The 18,351-nt window shown below is 40.2% G+C and overlaps 1 protein-coding gene across 1 annotated transcript; it reads right to left on the bottom strand.

Moving 5' to 3' along the window:
• Positions 1-412: 412 nt before the first annotated feature.
• On the bottom strand, positions 413-17,022 carry LOC131897508 (zinc finger protein 431-like). Its single transcript, XM_059248428.1, has 4 exons — positions 16,531-17,022; positions 3,775-3,901; positions 3,518-3,578; positions 413-2,379 (listed from the first exon to the last, which is right to left on the bottom strand). Exons 1-4 carry the CDS (start codon positions 16,531-16,533, stop codon positions 1,167-1,169), a joined length of 1,404 nt encoding a protein of 467 aa, XP_059104411.1. The 5' UTR covers positions 16,534-17,022; the 3' UTR covers positions 413-1,166.
• Positions 17,023-18,351: the final 1,329 nt, after the last annotated feature.

The following is an 18,351-nucleotide window of genomic DNA, read 5'->3' as shown; positions in this document are numbered from 1 at the left end:
TCCTGTAATTGAAGAGAACCATGAAATCTAAAACGGTTACATTATTGTTTAAATTCATACTGTAAGTGAGACTGTTATGGAGGGAAAGTTACCCTGACTGTCAGAAATCAGGCCATTTCTATAGTTGTGAAAGGAAGGTCTCCTGGATACCTACAGCTTGAGGAGAAAGAAATCCTGAGTTGGAGGAAGTCAGGATATACCTGAAGCTGTGTTCCCATGCAGGATGGTCTCCCCGCAGGTTGTGGCAATCCCCCTGTCTCTGAGAGAGAGCCACTACAGCTCTGCTCCCCTCCACACTGTCTGTTACTACTTTGCAATATTCTTCTAATACTTTCCCAGCAGAGGTGTGCATTGCTTCTCTGCTCGGTTCCATTAGGGAGTTTCCCAGCAGAGATGATGGTTTCTTCTCAGTGCTGGCCTAAATTTTTACCTCTGTGCTTCACACAACTAAGGGTATTCTATTGCTTCTCTGCTGGGCTCCACTAGGAAGTTTCCCGGTAGAGACTATGCTCCATGATGGAGAAAAGAGCTTTTCACACAAAACTCATTCAAGATATTTATTGGGGAGGGGAGAATCCAGGAGAGTGGTGGGAAAGAGCAGCTACCAACTGAACATGCACATGACTATAGGGATTCTTAGGGGTGGAGTTTTTCCACTGAAAAAATTTTCAGGGTGGGAATTGGTCTCATTACAAACTCTGAGCTCGGACAATCTTAGAGATTGGCTGGATTTCATGTTAGGGATTGGTTGACTTTCCTGCTCAAGGATTGGTTGGTTTCATGCTACTCATGTTTTTCTTTGGCTCTGGTTTCAGCGTTAGGATCTGTTTCTTTGGCTGGCCCTTTTACCCTACACATAGGGCTTCATAAATTCACAAATTTATTTTTTCCATGAGTTTGCAGGTGCAGACAATATTAAAATGGATTATCATAAAACTTGAACAGATTGTTGACACTGTCGATTTTTTTCTACAGAATACTGTTGTATAACTGAATGTAAGTGTGTTGACTAAACATCTAAACAAATACTTCATATTAAGAATTCCCCAGTATTTTTTTTTTCAGGTCCCCAAATACTGTTGTACTATGCAAAGGCTTTAATGCATTGATTGCACACAAAAGGTTTATTTCTGTGTAAAATGCAAACTTTACAACACTGACTATATTTATCGGGTTTCTTTGCAGTATGGTTTTTTCAAATGTTTTCGAAGACTACTAGCATAGACAAAGTCTTTACCACACTGATTACATTCATATGGTTTCTCTCCAGTATGTGATCTTCTATGTGCTTGCAGACTTCTCTGTGAAGAAAAGGTTTTACTACATTGATTACATCCATAAGGTTTCTCTCCAGTGTGTGTTCTTTCATGTATTCGGAGTTTATTGTGAAATGCAAAGGCTTTACCGCACTGATTACATTCATACGGTTTCTCTCCAGTATGTGTTTTTCTATGTCCTTGGAGACTACTACGTAATGCAAAGGCTTTGCCACATTGATTACATTCATAGGGTTTCTCTCCAGTATGGGTTCTTCTATGTGCTTGGAGACTACTCTGTGTAGAGACGGTTTTACCACACAGATTACATTCATAAGGCTTCTCTCCAGTATGGGTTCTTGTATGTAATTTGAGAATTTTCTGTGTAGAGAATGCTCTACCACATAGATTACATTCATAGGGTTTCTCTCCAGTATGGGTTCTTTTATGAATTTGAAGACCACCCTGTTGTACAAAGGCTTTACCACATTGATTACATTGATAAGGTTTTTCTCCAGTGTGTGTTTTTATATGCATTTGGAAGTTATTGGGAAATGCAAAGGCTTTACCACAAAGATTACATTCATAAGGTTTCTCTCCAGTATGTGTTCTTTTATGCATTTGAAGATAACCCTGTTGTGTAAAGGCTTTACCACATACATTACATTCATAAGGTCTCTCTCCAGTATGGGTTCTTATATGTAATTGGAGATTTTTCTTTGTAGCTAACGCTTTACCACAGTGATTACAGTTATAGGGTTTCTCTCCAGTATGTGTTCTTTTATGCATTTGAAGATACTCTTTTTGTCCAAAGGCTTTACCACATTGATTACATTCATAGGGTTTCTCTCCAGTATGTGTTTTTTTATGTCTTTGAAGATGACGTTTTTGTCCAAAGGCTTTACAACATTCATTACATTCATAGGGTTTCTGTCCAGTATGTGTTGTTTTATGTCTTTGAAGACTACTGGAACATACAAAGGCTTTTCCACACTGATTACATTCATATGGTTTCTCTCCAGTATGTGTTCTTCCATGCCTATGAAGATGACTGTCGTATGCAAAGACTTTAACACATTGAGTATATATAGAAGGTTCCTCTTCAGTATGGCTTCTTTCATGCCTGCAAGTAGAATCAGCACATGTAAAAGCTTTAGCACATTCAGTACACTATTGAATCATTATGTCTGTATGAACTGATTTTGCAGTTTGGTACATTTGTAAAGAGGAATCCCATGTTAAGATTTTATCACAGTGTTTGCACTCATGTTGTTCCTCTTCATGAGTGGTTATTTTGCATTTTTGAAGATACTTGTGATGGTTAGATTATTTTTTACAAGGTTCACATTTACAGAATCTTTTTTCTGTATAAGACTTTTTTGTACTTATTTCAAGAAAACTGGAAAACCTCAGAGCTTTACAATGACTGTTCAGAATTTTTTCTATAACTATGAGTCATACTACATTTGCTAAGTGAAATAGGACAAAGAGAAGTATTTACACAGTTCTAGTACTCATAGGGCTTTTCTCCAGTGTGAGTTTCTTGATGTATTAACAAAGAAGCTGGAAAACCAATTACTTGTATACTTGAATCAAATTGAACAAGTATGCTCAACATGGACACTCCTATATATCTTCTAATTGTTCTGAGAGAGAAGTATGTTACGTCTTTCCTTATCCCTATGCTCATATGTCTTGTATCCAGAGTGACATAAGATAAACCTAGTAAAATAGAATAACAAATAAAAAAGTTTCCACATTGAATTCACACAGTTTGACTTTCTGTTACTCACAGACATGTATACAGTGGTTAAGGTTTCCCCACCACAACTGCCCCTTGACACTTGACTTTAACTGCCCCCTCACTAAATTTAGCAGTCACAAAGAGTTTATGAGCAATGCTAGCTTTAGTATGGATTATGCTTATTAGGGGGTTGACGATATACTTATGACCTCTTCAATGTGTATATGTTTTATAATACAAGTAGTATGAAATAAATGGATTGGCAGTCTCTCATGGTGCTAGGATTCAAATGGTGACATCTGTTAAGGCATTGTTTTCTTGTCTTCTTTCTTAAAAGACTGCCTTCCAAGTGAAATTCACCTACCTAAAATTGAGGTACATGGTTTTAAGTGAATCTAATAACGACCAATGTACTTTAAGCTGTGCTTATGTACACTTTTACTTTCATTTAAAACTTTAAGGACACATTACAGTTTCTTCAGAGGCATATTTGTATCAGCTTGCACATGAAAATTACCTTTCATGTCTTCTAGAATTTTGATGGTGTTTTTCAATATTATGGTCTTCCCAACTGTATCCTAAAATATAGTACCAGAAAATGTATGGTATATTATTGAAAATTGGACAAAATTTAACTTAATATCTTCAGTGAACCTTAGAACCATGCCTGAATTATTCACCTCATTCTTCTTTCTCAATAAAACAACAGAAAAGCATCACTAACCAAGGAACAGTTTTCCCCTATTTTAAACATGAAGGAAAATTCAGTCTTACCTATAGCAGTGAGGTTACTGTAGGTCTCCACCATCACATCTTTGTAGAGAGTCTTCTGAGATGGATCCAACAAAGTCCACTCTTCCCAAGTGAAGTCAACATGCACATCATCATAGGTCACTGTATTCTAAAATATCCCATACATGTGTACAACAGAAAGCATGATATGGACAACATTGTAAATGTATACATCTTTGACAGTATAGTCATATAATTCTGGTACTTTCCACACTTATTTCATGACATAGACATTATAACGTAATTACTAAGTCACTTTAGATAAGTCACTTGCATATCACCTTGCAAGAAAAATGTCTATTAACAAATATAGAGAGACAAGTAAACAGATCAACAGTAGAGAGTACACATGAGAGAAATTGTATGAACAATTACTAACTACATAAAAGAAAAATAAGATGGACAAGCTGAGTGTATTGGCTCATGCCTTTAACCCCAGCACTCAAAGGGCAGAGACAGGTATATTTGCCTCTGACTTAAATGCCAGCCTAGTTTTTGCAATCTGTTCCAGGACAGGCAAAAATACATATTAAGATACTCACTCCCATGCTAAAATCAGCCAAATAAACAAAAAAGATAGAAAGAATTGCCAGGTGGTGGTGACACATGCCTTTAATCCCAGCACTTGTGAGGCAGAGGCAGGTGGATATCTCTGAGTTTGAGGCCAGCCTGGTCTACAGAGTGAGTTCAAGAATAGCCAGGACTGTCTCACAGGGAAACCCTGAGTTGAAACAAACCAAAAAGAAAAAAGAAAGAAAGAAAGAAAGAAAGAAAGAAAGAAAGAAAGAAAGAAAGAAAGAAAGAAAGAAAGAAAGAAAGAAAGAACTCAGAGTTTTTTACTCATTTCCTATAAAGAGTTATGCATTCACTCCAGTTCTGTACTCATCTTCCAAAAACTTGAAGTGACCCAATTTAAACGCTAACATCAATAAAATTTTACTGAAAGACTCTGCATGTTTAAACCGTTACAATTGGACAGATAAAAACATTAGCAATATAAATGTTGATCATAAATAATCAATACACGTCAGGCGATGGCTCAGTAGTAAGGAGCTCTTGCTGGTCTTGCATATAGGTGGGCTTAATTGCCAGTACTTACATGGGGGAATCAAAACTATCTATTACTCCAAGTTCAGGGTTTCTCAGACCAGCTTTTGATCACTATGAGGACCAGGTAACCATGTGGTGCATAACCATACATACAGGTAAAACACTCATATTCATTTTAAAAAATATCAAAATAAACACAACAGGCAGGAAGAAGGTCCTGTTCCTGCATGACATCCTAGACATACCTAATAACTCAGAAGGCTCATGCAGTATTAATGTCATGAATATTTGCCATCCAGGGAAACAGAATGATACCCTCTGCCAAATTTTAAATTAAACATATGGGTGAACTTCGGTACAACAGCATATGTTTGACATGTACAAAAATGAATATTCCAGGCCCATCACCCAATAATAAAAAAACAAAAAAACCCAGTAATGTTGATCCACCTTTAATCCTAGCACTAGGGAGCCACAGTCAGGGGGATCTCTGAGTTCAAGGCCAGCCTGTTGATCAGAACTACTTTCAGGACAACCAGGGCTAGACAGACAAACCTTGTCTTCAAAAACAAACAAAAGAACAGAAAAAGAAAAAAGAAAAAAAAGAAAAGAAAACATATTAAAACAGCAGTCTACCAAACTGACTCAGCACTGAATAGCAATGGCTTCTACTGTATCTTATGTAATTTAGGGGTAGAGGCTATTGTGGTGGTAAAGGCATGACAGCACAAGAGGGAAGCTGGCTGATTAGATTCACTCATAACAGTAGATACAAAGAACAGTCAATGAGTTGAGGCTATCCCATCCCCAATGAGAATTTCATCCAGAAAGGCTCTTCCTACTAAAGGTGTCACAAGCAATTAAAAGAAAATCACCAAGGAGATACACATGTTCAAATATATCATCCTATCTGGGAAGTTTTCATTCAATCAACTACAATGTGACCCAGTCACATTAGACTGGGTCTAATGTCACTATAGACTCATAGTCATCCATGAAGAAAAGGCATTTAGTCACTTCAATGATCCTCATAGTCTGCAACAGACCCTGAGCTGTTCAAATGTCCAAAGTCTCTTCTGACACACAAGACAAACTCTTGACAGTGACACATAAAATCAGAAAGCAAGTCATATCTTTCCAACAATTACACAGAATACCATTCACATTCCAAAAGATAAATGGAGACCTTCTGAGTGAAGATTGGACCAGGTTAAGAATGAAGCACAGCAGGACAAACATCAAATCCTATAGTTCTGTCTCAGATGCATGGAACTTCAGTTTCAAAGGGCTTGGATGGCCCTATCCCTGCAACTTCTCATACATCTCTCTCTTTGGTTACTTCCATTCACTATATGTAGATAGGTCTCCATGGAAGATGTCTCATAGGTTAGGTATCTCAACATCTTGTGGTCTCAAAATGAAACCCAGGCTGTTGTGGAATATTGTGCTAAGATGTGTTGTATTTGTTTATACTGTGGAACATTTGTTTTAATGATGCAAAGATGTGTTGCATTCTTTTATGTTGGGTTTGTTTAACTCTGTGAAGCTGTGATACTTTGCCTGTCTAAAATATTTGACTGGTCTAATAAAGAGCTGAATGGCCAGTAGCTTGGCAGGAAAGAATAGGCTGGGCTGGCAAGCAGAGAGAATAAATGGGAAGAGAAATATGGGAGGAAAAAGGAAGTTGGAGCAGGAAAAGAAGAGGACCCCAGGGGCCAGCCACCTAGCTACTCAGCAAGCCAGGCAGTAAGAGGTAAAGAAAGGCATACAGACTAGAGAAGCCCAGAGGCAAAAGGTAGATGGGATAATTTAAGTTAAGCAAAACTGGCTAGAAACAAGCCATGCTAAGACCGGGCATTTATAAAAAAGAATAAGCCTCCATCTGAGTAATTTATTTGAGAGCTAGTTGGCAGACCCACAAAAGAGTAAAAAAAACAAAACAAAAACAAAAAAACCAACACCAGGTTCATCCTCACAGCTTCACGAAATGACCTCTCACAGTCTCTTAACTAGGTTTCTAACTCTGCTAAACATTGATGCCTGCAACAATGCTGAACTGTAACCTGTAACAGTAAGACTAAGAATCCATGACCTTAATTTTTTATTTTTATTTCTAGGACCAGCACATGATAAGTGAGTCTGCAAAATTTGACTTCTTTATTGGGATGGACACTAACACACTTGCACCACAGGTGCAGCAGGTTTTATATGAAGTTGCTTCCTGGGACTAGAAATCACTTTGCTTACTCCTTCCATAACTAAAGGTTTAGCTGGGCCGGGCGGTGGTGGCACACGCCTTTAATCCCAGCACTTGGGAGGCAGAGCCAGGCGGATCTCTGTGAGTTCGAGGCCAGCCTGGGCTACCAAGTGAGTTCCAGGAAAGGCGCAAAGCTACACAGAGAAACCCTGTCTCGAAAAACCAAAAAAGAGGTTTAGCTGGATATGGTCTTACCCTTCGGGTACCTTACTAGGATTCCATTCCAGAGCAAGGGCCTTCTTTTTTTTTTTTTTTTTTTTAAAGATTTGTTTATTTATTATGTATACAGTGTTCTGTCTGCATGTATCCCTGCAGGCCAGAAGAGGGCACCCGATCGCATTACACATGGTTTTGAGCCACCATGTGGTTGCTGGGAATTGAACTCAGAACCTCTGGGAGAGCAGTCAGTGCTCTTAACTGCTGAGCCATCTCTCTAGCTCCTAAAGACATTTTTGTCTGTTTTGTTTTGTTTTTTTGTTTTTCAAGACAGGGTTTCTCTGTGTAGCTTTGCACCTTTCCTGGAACTCGCTTTGGAGACCAGGCTGGCCTTGAACTCACAGAGATCCACCTGCCTCTGCCTCCCGAGTGCAGGGATTAAAGGTGTGTGCCTCCACCACCCGGCAAGGGCCTTCTCTATAAAGGTGATAAACTCCTTGAAAATTCCTGCCTGTTTCAGCACTTGACTGCCATTTGAAACTACCTTTTCATTTTCCTTTCTTTCTGCCCAACTTGTTGGCTTTTTATTTTTTTAACTGTAGGCCTCAATGAGTCACTAGTAATAACTAAGCAACCAAGATTCAATGTTCCATTTAAGAAATTATCGTGGGCTGGAGAGATAGCTCAGAGGTTGAGTACTGGCTGCTCTTCCAGAGATACTGAGTTCAACTCCCCGCAACCACATGGTGGCTCATACCCACTGGTAATGAGATCTGGTGCCCTCTTCTGTCCTGCAGGCATACATGCAGACAGAACATGGTATATATGATAAATAAATAAATAAATGAATCTTTAAAAAAAAGAAATTATCGCATTATTTTTTAATTCTGTCATACTTAATTTCTAGGGCACTGGCAGAATAAGAAAGATATTGGAGCCAAAATACCACACCAATGACGTCTACCTTAATTTTTCATTGAGCCTATTTCTGACTGAAATCCTGTGATCTCAGCCTTCACTTTCTGCCATTACTCTCAACATTCCCACCTTCCTGGACCTACAAGAACAGTCAATTAAGTTCTGTGTACAACTTTCTATGGCTTTTGCTACCTAAAGTCCTGATATCTTCCATATTTCTCCAAAGGACAACATTCCAGGTTCTACTTAGCAACAACATCATGTTTCTTGTTCCATTTTTTTATTCTAACATGCTTGTATGCTGCTGGGATTATATCTTCTAACAAAAAGCATCTCAGGCAATAAATGGGTTTATTTGGCTGATTCTGTCAGATCACACGCCACCATTTTGGGAGCTTAGGATAGAAACTCAAGCTAACAATTGAAGGCAAAATCCATGGGCAAAGATTGTTTCCTGGCTTTTTGTCTTGCCCAGTTACTGTCTCATGATCAGATAGCTCCCTTTTCAGCCTAGGTCCACTTTCTTAGGGATAATTGCACCCTCAGTGGAGGAGCCTTCCCACATCAATCATTAATCAACACAGACTCTCACAGACACAGCACTTTCTGGCTATTATGAATAATCCACTATGGAAATAGTTGAGCAAGTGTCCTTGTGATAGGATGGAGAAGCATCTTTTAGGTACATACCCAAGAGTGGTATAGCTAGGTCTTGAGAGAGATTGACTCCCAATTTTCTGAGGATTGCAATATTGATTTCCACACCTGCAACAGCAATAAATCCCCTTGCTCCATGTCCTTGCCAGCATTAGCTGTCACTTGTGTTGTTGGACTTAACCATTCTCACAGGTATACAGTGAAATCCCAAAGTAGGTTTGATATGCATTTTCCTGATGGCAAAGGATGTTGAACATTTCTTCAAGTATTTCTCAGCCACTTTAGATTCCTCTACTGAGAATTCTATTTAGAAGTGTACCCCATTTTAATTGGACTGTTTGGTTTGTTGTTGTCTAGTTTCTTGAGTTCTTTATTATCCTGAGTGAGGCAACCCAGAAGCACATAGACAAACACGGTACATACTCACTTATAAGTGGATATTAGTAGTTAAGTGAAGTACAATCACAGTAATCACAGTTAATTATCCAGAGATGCTGAGAGGCCTAGTAACAAGAACGGCAATAGGGGTGATGCATGGCTCTCCCTGGAAAGAGGAAATAGAGTAGATGTTGTAGGTGCACCAGAGGCAGCTGGGGATGGAAAGAGGAAGGATGGGGTGTGCAAGGAAGGGACAGAGAGAGAGAAGTCAGGCAGAGATGACTGGAACAGCAAAGCTTATTAGGGGCTATGGAAGCAGTGCAGAGCAAAGTTCCTGGAACCTAGAAGGGTGACCCTAATGAGGACTCCCAGCAATCAAGAATATGGAGGCTGAACCAGCCACCTTGAGTAACCACATAAAGATCCCAATGGTGGGACTGTGACACCAAGCAAACCACAAACCTTTGACCCACACTTGTCCTGCCTGGAAGATATGCTGGGGCAATGGTGGCTCTTTGCTTCTGTAGTGGCCAACCAATGACTGGTCTAACCCGAAGCCCAGGCTGTGAAAGGAAGCCCATGCTAACACTACCTGGAAGGCCAGGAAGGGGAACTAAAATGGCTCAGAGAACTAGGGGAAAACCAAATACAACTCACCAAGGAAGAAAAAGTAAAATGATTTGTACATATTTTCTGCTATAATCATGTATTGATGCCTAGCCCAATTGCCATCAGAGAGGCTTCTTCTGTCAGCTGATGGGAACACATGCAGATTCCCTACCCTAATATTAGTTTGAGCTTGGAATCCTGTGGAAGGAAAGGGTGAGGATTGTAGGAGCTAGAGGGGTTGAGGAAACCAGAACATGGCCCACAGAATCAACTAAGCAGGGCTCATAGGGGCTCAGAAACTGAAGTGGCAATCATGGAGCCTACAAGGCTCTGTGCCAGGTCCTCTGCATACACGCTATGGTTGTTTAGCTTGGGGTGTTTGTGGGACTCCTAACTGTTGGAGTTATGGTTTCTCTTGACTTTTTGCCTGTTGTTGTGACCCTTTTCCTTCTATTGGGTTACCTTGTCCAGCATTGATATGAGGGCTTGTGACTAGTCTTAAGGCACTTTGTTATGGTGTGTTTGTTTGCTATTCCTGGGAGGCCTGTCCTTTTCTGAACAGAAACAGTAGCAGTGCATCCAGGAGAATGGGGATTTGGGGGTAGGGGGATTGGCTGGAAGGAGTGGAGGAAGGTGAGGCTGCTGTCAGGATGTATTGTATGAGATAAGAATCAATACAAAGAAAAAATTTAAAAAAAGAATACATTTAGTTTAACTTCCATGATCCTCATAATCTGTAACAGCACAAACAGTGCAAATATCCACAGTCTCTTCTGAACTTCAGGACAATCTCTTGACTGTCACATCTTGTAAAAATCAAGAAAGAAATTACGGATTTCCAACATACAATGCCACAGGATATGTTCTCATTTAGAAAGAACACGCCCAAATTCTAGCCCCCATCTCAGGCAGATGTCCCCTGCTCATGTGCATGTCACACCAGTCAGAAGAACAGGTAGGCAGGGCACTAGCCCATGAAACTTCCACACTTTCTAACATTTCCATAGACACAATCCCCCACCAACCCTACAGCTGCCACCACCAAAGCCATGACTTTCTACATTCCCACAGACACACTCCCCAAGCAACCCTTAGCTGCTGTCCCCAAAGCCATGACTTTCTACATTCCTATAGACACACTCCCCCACCAACCCTACAGCTGCTGGGCCCAAAGCCATGTTCCCACTCTCAAACTGGATGGCTATCTGCTCTTCAAGTGCAGACCACACCAGCTGGAAGACCATGTGGCAAAATGAGGTGAAGTCTCCCTGATGGACCAAAGACCATGCCAGTAACCAGAATTCCACATAGGACCTCACCTATGGACCTCTTCCATTCTTTCAATAACCCCAACACTATCCCCAATCCCACTTCCTCTTCTCTGTGATATAGCCTCCAACTTAGGTGGAGACCCCTTGCTCAAACAAAGGACACACCATCTGCCATAAATCCATGTAGGCCACCTGCCCACAGACCTCCCCTACTCTCTCAGTGTCCCCTCAACACTATCCCCAAACTCCCTCTCCTTTTTCTTGTTTCATCCCAGAACTTGGGCAGATACTCCATGCTGGAACAAAGGCCACACCTAATGCCAGATTTTCACCCCCCAACTTGGAGTGAGAACCTATGTTCAAATAGGACACACAGACCAGAAGACCAGAGCAAATAAAAACTAAGGAACAAAACACACATCCAACAAGGGTAAACAGAGAAATCAGCACCTAGACCAAGAAAATCAGAGCAAACCCATATACCTGGACACCAGCATAAGAACACAATCAACAACAGCCTGAGCAATGGTCACCACCAGATTCCCGCTATCCTACCACAGCAAGCCCTGAGTATTCCAACACAGTTGAAGCACAAGAGGCTTAAGACCAACTTTATGAAGATAATAGAATTCCTTAAAGAGGAAGTGAATAAACCCCTTAAAGGAAGCCAACCAACCAACAGTTGAAGGTAATGAATCTACTGAAAATGGGAATAGAAGCAATTTTTTAAAATGCTAACTGAAAGAATTCTGGATTTGAAAATCTAGGTAACTGAATAGGACCTGAAGAGGCAAGCTTGACAAAAGAATATAGTTCATGGAACAGAGAATTTCATGCTTTGAAGACATGACAGAAGAAATTGATAACCTGATCAAAAAAATGTTAAATCTAATATTTCCCTGAACTATCACATCCAGGAAATCTGGAAAACTATGAAAAGACCAAAACTAAGAATAATAGGAATAGAAGGAGAAGAATCTCAGCTCAGAAAATATTTTCAAGCAAATTCACAGTTGAAAGTTTTCCTGACTTAAAGGGCATAGAAAAATACAGCCCACAGAATCACCTAAGCAGGTTTCATAGGGGCTCACAGAAACTGAGACAGCAATCATAGAACCTGCAGGGGTCTGCACCAAGTCCTCTGCATATATGTTATAGTTGTGTAGCTTGGTATTTTTGTGGGACTCCTAAGAGTGGGAGTGGAAGGTGTCTCTCACTATTTTGCCTGCTCTTGGAATCCTTTTCCTCCTATTGGATTGCCTCATCCAGCCTTGATATGAGGGTCTGTGCCTATTTGGTTTTTTTTTTTTTTTTTTTTTTTTTTGGTTTTTCGAGAGAGGGTTTCTCTGTGTAGCTTTGCGCCTCTCCTGGAACTCACTTGGTAGCCCAGGCTGGCCTCGAACTCACAGAGATCCACCTGGCTCTGCCTCCCGAGTGCGCCACCACCGCCCGGCTTTTTTTTTTTTTTTTTTTTTCTGTGCCTATTTTTACTGTAACTTTCTATGTAGGGTTGTGTTGTTATCCCTGGGATATCTGCTCTATTCTGAAGGGAAATGGAGGAGGAGCATATCTGGTGGAGAGGGGAGCAGAGGAGAGGACTGGGAAAAGAGAAGGAAGGATGTATTGTGTGTGAGAAGAATAAATTTTTAAAAAAGAAAAAAAAAGGAAATGTGGACACATTGAGGGAAGATTGGACCAAGGCAAGACTAAAACTCAGCAGGGCAAACAACAAATCCTGTAGCTCCATCTCAGACAAGTGGGGCTTCATTCTCCAAGGTCTTCCATAGCTCTGTCCCTGAAAATGTTCATACATGTCTCTCCTTTGCTATTTCCACTCCAAGTATGCAGCTCACCATGGCAGATGTCCCATGGTTTGGGTATTTCAACATCCTATCACCTCAAAATACAACACTGCCTGCATCTTCACAGCTTCATGGAATGAGCTCTGAGTCTCCTCACTGCGTTTCTGACTCTGCCAAACATAGATGCGTGCAATAGTGCTGAAATAAAATCACAGAGGAAGAAACTATGATCTATAAATTTTGCAACTTTCTCGTTTGCAGACCAGTATGACACAGGCTATTCCACCCCCCACCCCCAAATTTGGCTTCTAGCTTGTGCGAGATGTTACCAACCTTGCACCAGTACAGCAGGTTCAGTATGAAGTTGCTTCTTGAGATTAAAAATCAAGTTGCCTATTCCTTGAATTAACTGAAGGCTGAGACGGATGGAGTCTTACCCTTACGGTACCTTTCTAGGTTTCTAATGCCGAGAGGGACCTTGTCTTCAACGGTGCTAAACATCTTGAAATTTCCTGCCTCCGCTTCACCACAGGGCTGCCATGTGAAACTGCCTAGTGCTGTTTTTCTCTAAGAAACTGATTTTTCATTTCTTTCTGAACCACTTGTTTCTTTTCCATGGTAGACCTGAATGAGTCATCAGTAATAAACACCCAGCAGAATCAAAAATCAGCCAATTATGTTTTAATTCTGCCTTACTCAATTTTTCAAGGAATGGCGAAAATGGAAATTATCTGGGGACAAGACACTATACAAATGCCCTCTAGCTACATTTTCATGGAGTCTATTTCCCACTGAAATCCTATGACCCTAAGCTCCACTGTCTGCATTGCTCTCAACTCTTTTATATTCCTAGTCCTACAAGAATAGCTGATTAAGCTCTGTGTGCAGCTTTCTATGGCTTTTGCCATCTAAAGTCATAATATCTTCCACATTCCTCCAAAAGACAACATTTCTACATTCTACATGGCAACAGAATCACTTTTGGTGTACCATATGTTGTTCTAACTCTCTTTTTTCTTGCTGTGATTAAATTCTCTAACCAAAAGCATCTCAGGTAATGAACAGGTTTATTTGGCGGATATTTGCAGATCATAACCCACAATTGTGGGAGCTTAGGATAGAAACTGAAGCTAGGAACTAAAGGCAAAAACCACAGGGAAACATTGTTTTCTTTCTTGCCTGGTCTTATCCATCTCAGGCCCACTGCTTTGGGTATTACAACCTCAATGGAAGAGCCTTACACACCAATCACCAAACAATTCAATTTTATTGTATTGTATACAATCACAAACAGTAACTAGTGATTCTGATCTGGGCATAGCCTCTATTGATATTCCCTCAGTGAGTGCAGGCTACATCATGTTGACAGCTGAAGCCAATTAAGACAAAGAGACAATAATAATACATGAGAAGATTTTAAAAATACAAAACCATTATATTAACCACATCAATCACTTAAGCATCAAAAACACAAACATGAAGATGGTAACAAGTGGAAAACATAAATATGTCAAGAAATGAGGAGAAGCAAGTCTCTAAGATCAAGAAGAGCAAAGTAAAACTGTCTCTCCAAAGAAAGTTCCCAAACCAACAAAAACTCAAGGAACTGATAACATAAGTAATTTTCTCAATACAAGCTTGGTGAAGGTCCATCATTTCCCAGAAAATGAATAATGAATATAATTAGTTTACAATTAATAAAATCAACAACATGAATGGGGTATATCTGACAAAAGAAGACACAAAGACAGACCAACAAATATACACTATGGTCCCTTCAACAACAACAAGATTCTAATCAAAATCAAAATCCAAAAAAAAATCACTGGCCATCACTCATGCTGTACACACTCTGGTTCTCTTCTTTACCAATAACAGAAAATGAGTTGGATAAGGAGGGTGTTCCATAAAAATTGGAGAGATTCACTTGAAGCCTTCTGATGTTTTAACTTTATAGAAAATGGTTTGACTAATAAAAGGATTTCATTCTCTTATAGTAAAAAGAAGGAAGTCTGTTAGGATCACTTAGACACCATTTTGTTTTCTATGACTGATGATTGCCTGTAAGTCTGCATCAGAGTGAGGAAATGAAAACTTTTAAAAGCAAAATGCAAGATAACAGATTTTTATAGAATCAGTATATGATTTGTATTATATAGCTAAGACAACTTGTTTTGCTCTAATTGCTTTTTAAGTCCCAGCACTTTTGATAATAGATTTTTTGCTATTTTTTGCATGTTTGTGCATGACAGAGAATGTCTTCCACATGTATACAGGTGACACACACAAAAAGAGGCTGTTAGATCCCTTGCATCTAAAACAGTAGATAGTTATGAGCCTCCCAACTTGAGTGTTGGTATCTGAACTCAGGTCATCCCACAAAAGAATATGTGCTGAGCCACCAGCCAAGATCCATATTACCTTTTATCCAATCAAGCAAAGATCTGTCACAAATTAACAACAACAAAGCCGAACTAAATAAAGAAGTAAAGAAATGATCCTTGGGAACATGATGCATCAAAATTAAGATCTTGTGTATGGTAAATCTGCATAATAAATAGAATCCAATGACAATGCCCAACAATTTAAAACAGAAAAGCTGATTCCAAAACCACATGCAAAGTAAACACTCAGAATGTTCAATGGGATTATTTTTTAAAAAAATAGTAAACATATTGACATAATATGACTTCTATACTTACTACAAAGATACAACAATCAAGAATGTGTACAATATTTGTGAAAGAAAGAAGGGAATGGAGAGAAAAAGCCAACAATAAAGGCAGGAAAATATAGTCAACTTTTAATTTAAAAAAATTTAAAAATTAAATAAACACAGACTTCACAACTTTAACAAAATTAACTCAAAGTGACCCTTAAACCGTTGTTTCTGACCCTCCAGCTACTGATGATTCATCCAAAGACAGAAGCCCCATGCTCTAGAGCTCTCTCTGCAAATGGAGGTGATCTCCTGCTATGGCTCTGCAGCCCCTTATGCCCCCTTGTGGTTTCAGGTAAACCCAGCCTCACTGATGCCAAATCCCAAAACAACACAGAAGACTAATTTATAATCTGCTTCCTGCCACATCCATTATGGCATAAGATGTGGATTCTGCCCTATCTACCTGCCCAACACCATGCACACCTCAGAAATCTCTGCTGATCAGAAACTCCTTTAGTCCCTTGGAACTAAACTTTACTGAATCACAACATTGTGGCTGATGGTAGCAGAAAGTGAGAAGCATTCTAATCATGTATTGCTGAAAGATGATCCACATCACCATCTCTCTACCATTTTCTAAACTACATGTAACATTTATAACACAAACCTGAAGAGGAATGCCATATTCAGAACTTCTAAAAGCCAGACCATCAGTTTCCAATCTGTCTTCCCACTGAACACCGAAAGCAGTGCCCTTGTGTGCACACTAGGCAGTGATAGTACCAGCATTATATCCTTCCATGCCAGGGCTGCAGTCTCCCCCTCCCCAGGAAGTTCAGACACGGGAAGGCTCAGAGGACAAAGGCCACTGCCCAGGTCACCACATGGACCAACAGAGCCACAGTCTTGCTCGTAGTCCATCCAAATCCCAGCAGAAATGACAGCACAGCAGACCTGCTCCAAATACCCTATACTCACCATGGCATGGCTTGTGGTCTTCCTTACAACTCCCTACAGAAGAAGCAGAGGAGAATGTCAAAAAGCACCTGAAAGCTACCTGCTGCTGGTACTCCTGATTGATAGGCCTTTCCATTGGCTAGGGCCACCCAGCTGGGCCTCAGAATATTAACAGCTTCCCTACTGGGTGTCTTAGATCAAATGACTCAGACAGCATAGTCTCTGCCCTTCCAGCCCAGCAGCCAGGGCCCTAGTCTAGAAAGTTTGTATTTTAGTAGACGTTCTTCCACCCTCCAGAGCACCTCCTGTTCCTCATCCAAAGCACAGGGTCCTTTGTAGGCATATTTCATTACACACTCAATGTCTAGTGTAGCCAACCCATTGCCTCATTGCTGGGCAAATCTGCAGCCAAACACAGGTCACATTCACTCAGTACATGTTTTACTGTGTACTGCTGTTAAGGAAAAACGGGCCATGAATTAGAAAACAATGAGGGGTCACGGTAGGGCTTGGTGGCAGGAAACAGAATGTGGATATGATGTAGTGATAATCTCAAAAAATTATTTTGAAAAGTTGAAATAGGTTTTATGCATGTGCTCCAGAGACTAGGGATTTATTTTAGAGCACATCAAAGATTTCTCACACCTCTTCTCTCAGGATAAACATCTTAAACTAGAAAATTAACAGTCCTGTTAGGTAGGGCCACAACATTTTACACAGATCTTCTATTTTGGTTGAACTACTGTAACCATAGCAATTTGGTTTAATAATAAGGTCAGTCCTTCATGCAGGTTCTAGATTGCCCTGGTCTGTGGACCCCAAGAAATGGCCATAATGGTGACTGCAGTAGCTGATTGCCTACCCTGTTTCCCCTTCCGTGTACCCAAGAACCTATTCCTCCTATTTGGTCTGAAGACAGAAGCAATGTTCCACATGTGGATCCTTCTGTGACTGCATTGGATGGTCGACTACATGACTCAAATGGATAATTTTAGAACTCTGGGCAGGTACAGTCATTTAAACTAAGAATTTTCAAGGTGTAGTATAGAAGACAGAAGATTACTTCCCTGGAAATCAACAGACTGGAATCAAGGCCACCTGAGTCAACATAAGAGAGCTTGTCTCAGAAACACTTCTAACAGGATGCAAATGCAGCTGTTGTAGAATTAATATCCCTTCCCAAGAGCAAATCACTCCACACACTAAGGAGAATAATAAAGAAAAATCTCTTTTAGGATAGTATGCCTCCATCTCTGGCTAATGCTCAAAGAGAAAACAGCCTAGACATATACTGCATTCCACACATGCTGTCATCCTCAAGTGTCTTTTAGGTTCATGCTTCAGGTTAACTTTGAACAATCTAAACAGAGACAGCAAATTGTAAAAGTCTAGCTACTTAGACAGATGGGAGAGTTACACAGCAAAGATGTTCCCAGAATTATTTCTTGAGTACACCAGTGACTTGAAACAGCAGACCCTTCCTTGGTGACAGTGTCCTGAGGTGGAGGTGCCAGGGAAGAGAAAGATAGGAAAAGTAGAGGGTAGAAAAGATAAAAGTTGTGGTGGGGAGGTCCTGCACAAGCTATGTCTTATGCCAAGTAAGCATCTTAAGAAGAATAGTATCGTACTGTATCCTACATCCAGGGGGAAATGGAAGGCAATGGGAAACATGCATGAAGTCTGCAGAAACTATAATACAATGGGACAAACCCAGGGAAAAGGCTGATCAGACAATGCTGCATAAGAGGAACACAGGGTATCTCAAGAACGTTACTAAGCCCACAGCTGTCTTGGGGCTGATAACCATAGCTCCATGCAGACAGAGGGAAGGGCTGGGCTCTC

The sequence above is a fragment of the Peromyscus eremicus genome, chromosome 22 (genome assembly GCF_949786415.1).
Source record: "Peromyscus eremicus chromosome 22, PerEre_H2_v1, whole genome shotgun sequence".
Taxonomy (NCBI): domain Eukaryota; kingdom Metazoa; phylum Chordata; class Mammalia; order Rodentia; family Cricetidae; genus Peromyscus; species Peromyscus eremicus.
This window is presented reverse-complemented; position numbering and strand designations above follow the sequence as displayed.

Coding starts and splice junctions, on each gene's coding strand:
- LOC131897508 (XM_059248428.1), bottom strand. Junction 3,579..3,774: donor CAGTAACCTCACTGCTATAG/GTAAGACTGAAT, acceptor ACTATATTTTAG/GATACAGTTGGGAAGACCAT. Junction 2,380..3,517: donor AATTCTAGAAGACATGAAAG/GTAATTTTCATG, acceptor TTCTACTTGCAG/GCATGAAAGAAGCCATACTG.